Raw genomic sequence first — 8,477 nt, forward strand, 5'->3', positions numbered from 1 at the left:
CGTAGGCAGGCCAATGGGAGCTCTGGGCACGTTTGAATACTGGGGCGGGCAGCGGGTGGAGAGAGCCGGCGCTTGCGTGGGGCGGTGCTCACTGGCCTGGGCGCCGGCGCGCTTGCGGGAGGCGCGGGTGGCTGTGGAGCCAGCCCAGCAATGGGGAGCGGCGGCGGTGAGTGCGCGGGCACAGGCGGGAGGAGAGCGCTGCAGATCACAGCCCCTCGCCCCTGCTGCCTGCCCGACTAGGGGAATGGCGGGTCCTGAGGGATAAGAGTCCCCGTTACAGTGGGCATGGCGGGTTCGCGCCTCTTACTCCAGTGGGATCACACCGCCTTAGAGCACGGGGCACCCCCAGTCCTGAGACTGCCCGCGTCCGGGATGCGGAGTTTAAATGCCCGGGGCTCCCGCGCCCCCTCGAGGCGGCTCCTCCCGCGCAGAGGGCTTCCTGTCTTGACCCCGGGGAAGGTAGCAGCTCGGGTCTGGCTGCTGCTGCCCCTCCGGTTTGAGGGTCGGGAGCTGGCCGAGTGTGGCGGAATGAAGCGATCCGGTCACTCGGGGGGAGGCCTAACGTGCCGTCGGCGCCCTGAGGGGCGGTGGCGCCGGCATCTGCCAGCTCCCTAGCCGCGGGGACAGGGGAACCTGTTCCCTGAAGAGCTCCACACGTGCCGAGGGCGCAGTAAACACCAACTATTGTGATAGTGATTGTTAGAGATTCCAAGTGTCTGCCCTAGAAGGAGAGAATGGGGAGCGTTATATGTAAGACCTACGCGATCTGTGGAAATTAGCCACCCTGGGAATACGTTTGTCTTTCACAGCCCATTCAGTTGCTGACAGGAAGACCCAGGGCAAGATAAGGGAGGGGACAGTCGCTGGAGATGCCATAGGAGGGATTCTGTGGGGAATGGGAGGAGGAATGGATAGACAGATGGGTACATTTGTAGACGAGGAGGAGGCTCTTGAAGTTTCTGTCTGAGGTCTTCTATTTTCCAGCGAGACGGGGCAAGGCCATCTGCTTAGGAGGAAAGAATGGCTGGAGGAGAAGAGATGGCTGGAGTGGAAGCCTGAAGTGGGGAGAGGGGAAGAGCTCTTCAGGGCAAGGTGGCTGAGCTGGCTGCTAGCGTGGAGGCTGCTTCTCCTTTCATAACTGAGCCTGTGTAGGTCTAGGTCTGTGTTGGGAGTGGAACAGTCTCCTTGCTGAGTAGCTGTCAACTCCTCCCTTTAAAAAGGAAGACAGACTCAGGGACTGGGCAGCTCTGCAGAGCTCAGACACGGACTGGCGTGGCCTCCAAGTCTGTTGCTTCTCTGCAAGCTTGACCCTCCTAATTTGGACTCAAAACTAGATTTCTCAAGCCTATAGGTCCATCTCGAACATAATTGTTTTTGTTCATATGTACAAGGAGGCAAGCTGCAAAGGCCCAAGGGGCCTTCCTGAGAGTGACGGTATAAGGAAAACCCTTCTCAGCATGGGCTGCTTTCCCCTTCCTGCTTATCGTGTGGGCTCTGGATCAGAAACTGTCCCAATAGCTAAGTTACAGGATGTCTGCTTTTCCCCATAGATATTTGCTGAATATTTGAACAACTGATGATGCCTTCTGTAATTTGTATAGTGCTACTCTATTATTTAATTTTTGTTTGTGACTAGAAATATCAGTTCCTTCTCTTGTGGGACAAGAGATGGTAACTATTAGATCATCTTCAGATGTAACTTTTCATCTTATTGAAACCTATGGAATTTTTTTTTAAGTGGTCCACTGTAGGTGTGCCAAGTGTTTCTGTTATCCTATGAAGCGAAGAGTAAGAAGACGGCCCCGAAGCCTAACCATCTTGAGTCTCCCTGAAGATGTCCTTTTTCATATCCTGAAATGGCTTTCTGTTGGGGACATCCTTGCTATCCGAGCTGTAAGTTGCCACACGAAAACCGTGTGAACTCTTAGCTGTGTTGGTTACACCATCACGGCCTCACTTCCTTAAATGTCAGAGCAAAACTTTGACTATACTGGGGGGCAAAGAGAACAAGGAAGATGTTATTACTAAGTGCTTGATGATGTTCCAGTGACAGGGACGGCACACTCAGGTTTGTGTTTATTCATCTCTGTCAAAATAGTGACAGAGAAAGTTCCCTTTTATGGTGGAGAAATTTGCATCACTTAAAAAATAAGATAACAAGCTCGGCGCCTGTGGTTTGAGCGGCTAAGGCGCCAGCCACAGACACCTGAGCTGGCGGGTTCGAATCCAGCCCGGGCCTGCCAAACAACAATGATGGCTGCAACCAAAAAGTAGCCGAGCATTGTGGCGGGCACCTGTAGTCCCAGCACTTGAGAGGCAGAGGCAGGAGACTCACTTGAGCTCAGGAGTTGGAGGTTGCTCTGAGCTGTGATGCTATGGCACTCTACCCAGGGTGACAGCTTGAGGCTCTGTCTCAAAAAAAAAATAATAATAAGATAACGTTGGCCAGACACAATGGCTCATGCCTGTAATCCTAGTTCTCTGGAAGACTGAGGATTGCTTGAGCTCACGAGTTCGAGATCAGCCTGAGCACAAGTGAGACCTTTTCTCTACTAAAATATAGAAAAACTAATGCAAGAGGATTGCTTGGCCCAAGAGTTGGAGGTTGTTGTGAGCTATGATGCTACAGCACTCTACTCAAGGCGACAGCTTGAGACTCTTGAGTCTCAAAAAAAGATAATGTTAAAAAGAATAAAAAGTTATTTTGAGAACAAATCCATTTAACAAGTCTAGTCTAGGAGTTATTTTTGCAAATACTGAAACCATAGACTCACTTTGAGTGACTTAAGCTATGGTACACAGCAAATTTGTGGGAAAACTAAAAGAATCTATTTCCTAAAGCCAATTCTGTTACTTATAATATACTTTATACATGTAAAAGCCACGGGTGCAGATTTTAGTGCATAAGATGCTTACCTGTGTTCAGAGTCCTGTGTCCACCCAGAGCAGAGGCTTAACATGCTACCTGAGGCCAGTGTTGTAGGTGTCAATCTTTTCCTACAGCCCCTGTGAGCTCTGGGCCACATAGCAAGGCCTCAGTGGAGAAGCATTAAATAGGTTTCTGTCCTATCTGGCTCTATTCAGAGTCAGTTTCCCCAGTCTTTGCAGGTATACACCTTTGCAGAAATGTTACCCTTCTTCCACAACCTGAGTTCTTGTTACTCCTTCTAGGACCATTGTCCCCTGCCCTCTCCCCATTAGAACTTCAGAGAAACTTCATTTCTGGGCTTGATTCTCTGTCCAGAGCAGCTGTTACTTGTGTGCACAGAGACAAGGGTTCTTTACTACGTGGGATTAGGATGGAGACACAGGAGACCGTGTGTCTATATCCTGTCTTCAGGAGCTTCTAGGTGGCCCCTCAGTAAGCCCTGGCTCTGTGGTTTTGCAGGTACACTCCCACTTGAAGTACCTGGTGGATAATCATGCCAGTGTGTGGGCGTGTGCCAGCTTCCAGGAGCTGTGGCCTTCTCCGAAGAACTTGAAGCTCTTTGAAAGGTACGTGTACCCTGAAAACATCTCTGTTCCTATGCCTCTGGGCCTCCCAGTGTGCCAGCCTATATCCCAGGGCCTGGCTCAGGAGTAATTTTCCTATTGCTTGCTCCCATGGCTGCCTTATTCCTGGGGACTGACCGAGGGCCATAGACCTCATTCATTGAGCCACACACTGTGCCATTTGCCCTCTTCGCTGGCACAGGCCCACAGTCCTTCCAGAGGGTTCCCACATGACCCAAACTCAAGTCACTTACATATGGAAACTTGATCCAGCCTTCTTTTCCTTGGGTCACAGCAGCATGAGGTATTTAATTTCTATTGCGTTCTCCTCATGGTCTGATCCCACTGCTTGTGATCCACAGGCCAGCAACCTGCCCCATGACCCAAGTGCACTGAGGGCACGAGGCAGGCCACTCTTAAATCCAGGCTCAGACTGAAGTTTAACAAACTGAAAAGCCATAACTTGGGAGGGGATTTTCCTGACTAGGGTTCGCTCTAGCCCCCACCCACTCAAGTTGCCAGAGATCCAGATAGTAAGTGTAAGACATCTGTGTTGCCTTAGCCACCCTGGAGCTCCTTCTGGATAAACTGTGTATTTCATAGTAAGACATAATCCACACACCATATAATTCACCTATTTAAAGTGTGCAACTCAGCCTGGTACAGTGGCTCACGCCTATAATCCTAGCACTCTGGGAGGCCAAGGCAGGTAGATTGCTTGAGCTCAGGAGTTTGACAACAGCCTGAGTAAGCGCAAGACCCCATCTCTACTAAAAATAGAAAAAACTAGCTGGGTGTTGTGGCAGATGCCTGTAGTCCCAGCTACTCAGGAGGCTAAGACAAGAGGATCATTTGGGCCCTGGAGTTTGAGGTTGCTGCAAGCTGTGATGCCACAGAAGTCTACCCAGGACAACATAGTGAGACTCTGTCTCCACAAAAAAAAAAAAAAGTGTTCAATAAAAAGTTTCTTTGTTTTTTTTTTGAGACAGAGTCTCACTATGTTACCCTCAGTAGAGTGCTATGGCATCACAGCTCACAGCAACCTCAAACTCTTGGGCTTAAGTGATTCTCTTGTCTCAGCCTCCCGTATAGCTGGGACTATAGGCGCCTGTTATAATGCCCAGCTATTTTTTGTTGCAGTTGTCATTATTGTTTAGCTGGCCTGGACCAGGTTCAAACCTGCCAGCCTCTGTGTATGTGGCTGGCACTATAACTACTGTGCTGTAGGCACTGAGCCAAAAAAAAAAAAAAAAAAACGTTCAAAATTGCTCTATGTAGTTTTTGCTACATTCAGAGTTGTATAAACATCACCATTATATAACTTTAAAATATTCTCATTACCCCAAAAAGACACCTTGTACCCAGCTGGGCAAAGTGGCTCACACTTGTAATCCTAGCACTCTGGCAGGCCGAGGTAGGTGGATTGCTTGAGTCCATGAGTTCAAGACCAGCCTGAGCAATAATGAGACCCTGACTATACTAAAAATAGAAAAATTGAGCCTCAAGCCCAAGAGTTGGAAGTTGATGTAAACTATAATGATTCCATGGCATTCTGCACCTAGCTTAAGACTGTCTCAAAAAAAAAAGAAAGAAACCTTGTACCCATCAATAGTCACTCCCTATTTTTCCTACAATCCTCGAAATCCTAGGTGAGGTAGGTGGATTTTTCCCACAATCCCCTTAATCCTAGGTTAATTTTCTATCTCTGTGGATTTGCTGTTCTGAACATTTCATATACCTGGGATGATACAATATGTGATCTTTTGTGACTGGCTTCTTGCACAGCTTTCACAGAGCCTAAGGTTTTCAAGGATCATCTATGATAAAGCATAGGTGGATATTTAGTGGATAATCCATATTTGACTATATTATGTAGAAAGATGAACAAGTATTCCAGCTTTAAGTGCTATAATACTCCATAGCCTTCTGGGCATAAAATAGTGCGATGTTTTGTGTTCCTAATTTTTCAGGGCTGCTGAAAAGGGAAATTTTGAAGCTGCTGTGAAGCTGGGGATTGCCTACCTCTACAACGAAGGCCGTAAGTGGTCACCCCACTCAGGCAGTTACACTGCTGTTCTTGCTATCTCAGTCTGCCTGACTGTCCCTTCTCAGGAGCTTGTGCCCAGATGTACACTGCTGAGACATCCATTGATGACACTTTGACATTGTAGGATACAAGAGTCACGTTATGTTTTAGTAAGCCCATTAGTTTTGTTGGCAAAGAATAACTCTAAGCCATAGATTCAGAATGCGGGCTGTTCCGGCAAACCAGCCTTTCCCCAGGCTCCTTGTCTTTTGTCCTATTAACACCGAGGCCCACTTGTGGATCACAGCTCCTCTCCTTGGCCATCCTCTGTGGAACTCTGAAGACGAAGTCAGTGTGTTTAGTTTCACAGGATATCAATAATATAGGGAGCTAGAGTTCAAAGCCAAAAGCAGATATATACAGGGCAGAGCTGGGACTCTTGCATCCCAGGGGCCAGGTGCTCTTTGAAAGAACCTCGTGCAGCCTTGTTTTTAGCTTTGTTTTAGCTCTGTTGCCTGCACTGGAGTGTGATTGTATCATCAGAGCTCACTATAGCCTCAAACTCCTGGGCTCAAACAATCGGCCTCCCAGAGTACTAAGATTATAGGCATGAGCCACCACGCCCCTCCACAGCCTTTTCTTCTACCAATTCCTGCTTACCTGCTCAGGACCCCAAAGAATGAACCCACAGCCTGTGCTATCCCAGCTCCCAAGACACATAAACACTGGGGTAAGCAGGTTCCTAAAAGTCCAGCAGTTTAAGAGGCCGAAGTGGGAGGATCACTTGAGACCAGGAGTTTAAGTCCAGCTTGGGCAATGTAGCAAGAACCCATCTCTACAAAATATTAAAAAATTAGCTAGGCATGGTGGTGCATGCCTGTACCTGTAATCCCAGCTTGGAAATCTGAGGCAGGAGGATCAGATAACTTGAGCCCAGGAGTTCAAGGTTCTAGAGAGCTATGATTGTACCACTGTAGTCTAGCCTGGGTAACAGAGTGAGGACCCTGTCTCCAAAACACAAGCAAACAAAAAACTAGAGTGTAGCCTCTGATTTTCCTACTTCTAAATGGTCTGGTATCTTACTGATAGGTGTTCCCTGCCTTGGTCAGCTGTCAGAATTGTGACCACAGAGACTATAACCAACCTCCCCATCTTCCAGGCTTGGAAGAGCTGAGCTCCTACCCCACCATCCCTTCAGAGAGCAGTTCCTATGCATGACACATACACCATATAACTCACACATCTAAAGTGCACAGTTTACAAAGTTGTACAACCAAGTCCTTTGTTTAATCTTAAAACATTATTGTCCCAGAAAGAATCCCCACCCCTACCCTGCACACATTAGCAGGGTTCAGGCAACTGGCTCCCAGTTGGAGGGAAGATAGCACATAAAGCCTCCAGGCTCTGGGCAGACTGCAGCAGGGCTCAGGGTCACATAGGCATGGAGTTCTAGCCCTTAGAGGGAGAGGGGAAAGAGCCCCACCTCAGCAGACTCTTTTCTCCCAAGACGCTAACAGCTTTGCACTATGGTGGGCTTGAGGTTTTAGACTTTCAAAAAGACTGGAGAACTTTCTGTGTCTGTTCCCCCAAGACACCCTTGGTTCTGCTCTGTTTGTTCCCACAGTGTCTGTGTCTGATGAGGGCCGTGCAGAAGTGAATGGCCTAAAGGCCTCTCACTTCTTTAGTCTCTCCGAGCGGCTGAATGCAGGTGCCGCGCCCTTTGTCTGGCTCTTTATCCGCCCACCATGGTCAGTGTCTGGAAGCTGCTGCAAGGCCGTGGTCCACGAGAGCCTCAGGGCAGAGTGCCAGCTGCAGAGAGTAAGTCCCGGTGAAAGGAGTCCTGGGACATAGGAAACCTCTGAAGCTAGACTGCTGGGCTGCAGGGTTCTTGGTAGATGTGTTGACAGCTGGAAGCACCCAAGGGGCTGTACAAAGCATGGGAACTGGAGACAGAGTGGTCCTGTGCGGGAGGTGACGGGGTGGGAGGATAGGGGCACAGACACACGACTGGGGCAGCAGTGAGTAGTTCTCTCTGCTCATGATCATACTTCATTCTCTTTTTTTTTTATAGACTCATAAAGCATCTATACTTCACTGCTTGGGAAGAGTGCTAAGTCTCTTTGAGGTGAGAATTGCTCACTGCACTTGGACTCTGCATTGTTTGACACATCCCTGGCCCCTATCCAGAAAGAACTTGAAAAGCAGCATAAGAGGGCATCCATGGCTGAAAGCAAAGCTGTGCCCTACCCAGACAGCTCTAGGCCTCATGGAGCAGGATGGCACATAGGGACTAGCCATAGGGTCAGATCCTGGCTCCACCCTCACTGCCTATGTGGCCATGAGTGAGTGATGTGACCCAGCCCTGGGTGCTGGTCAGAACTGCAGAGAGAACACAGGAGGACCTGACCGTGTGGTGTCAGCTTCCCTGCCTGTGGCTGTGCTGCTGGCAGGCCTCTCCCGCTGCTTGCCCAGACGCCTCTGATCTTCACGTCCTCATGAGCTTTGTCATCAATGTGTGCCTTTGCAACAAATTTAGGGATGGAGGTGGCTTGTAGAGACAGGCGCAACAAAAGTATCAGGGAGGGGTGCTGAGGGCAGGGGCCCTGAGAGCTGCCAACATCCTGTACACGCAGCTCAGGCTCAGGGCAGCTCTGTTGGTGGCATGTGTGAAGGGCAGGCCCTTGAGGGGGTGTAGAGCCAAGTCAGGGGTCCTGTGGGCCAAGTCCAAACCCATAGGAAGACAGTAGGGCCTCTTCCAATTCATACTTCTGTTGGCTGTCAAGTGGTTTATCTTTATAGAAGTTATTTCTAGCAAGGGGCTTACTTGAGCCCAAGAGTTTGAGGTTGTTGTGAACTATGATAACCACAAGGCTCAAACCCCAGGATGACAGAGTTGAGACCCTGTCTCAAAAAAAATAAAGATAAAGGCAAGAGCAGGCTCGGCACCTGTGGCTCAAGT

General features: G+C 49.1%; 1 protein-coding gene across 1 annotated transcript in view; it reads left to right on the forward strand.

Annotated features, from left to right (window-relative positions):
• Nucleotides 1-127: 127 nt before the first annotated feature.
• The window catches only part of CCNF (cyclin F), a 28,663-nt gene continuing 20,313 nt past the window's right edge, over nucleotides 128-8,477 (forward strand). The window contains exons 1-6 of the mRNA XM_003790805.2: nucleotides 128-166; nucleotides 1,739-1,893; nucleotides 3,389-3,495; nucleotides 5,463-5,530; nucleotides 7,143-7,336; nucleotides 7,590-7,643. Of these exons, the coding sequence (XP_003790853.1) occupies nucleotides 151-166; nucleotides 1,739-1,893; nucleotides 3,389-3,495; nucleotides 5,463-5,530; nucleotides 7,143-7,336; nucleotides 7,590-7,643 (594 nt within the window). The 5' untranslated portion in view covers nucleotides 128-150. The remainder of the gene's footprint in view (nucleotides 167-1,738; nucleotides 1,894-3,388; nucleotides 3,496-5,462; nucleotides 5,531-7,142; nucleotides 7,337-7,589; nucleotides 7,644-8,477) is intronic.

The sequence above is a fragment of the Otolemur garnettii genome, unplaced genomic scaffold (genome assembly GCF_000181295.1).
Source record: "Otolemur garnettii isolate 467f Iridium unplaced genomic scaffold, OtoGar3 scaffold00044, whole genome shotgun sequence".
NCBI lineage: Eukaryota > Metazoa > Chordata > Mammalia > Primates > Galagidae > Otolemur > Otolemur garnettii.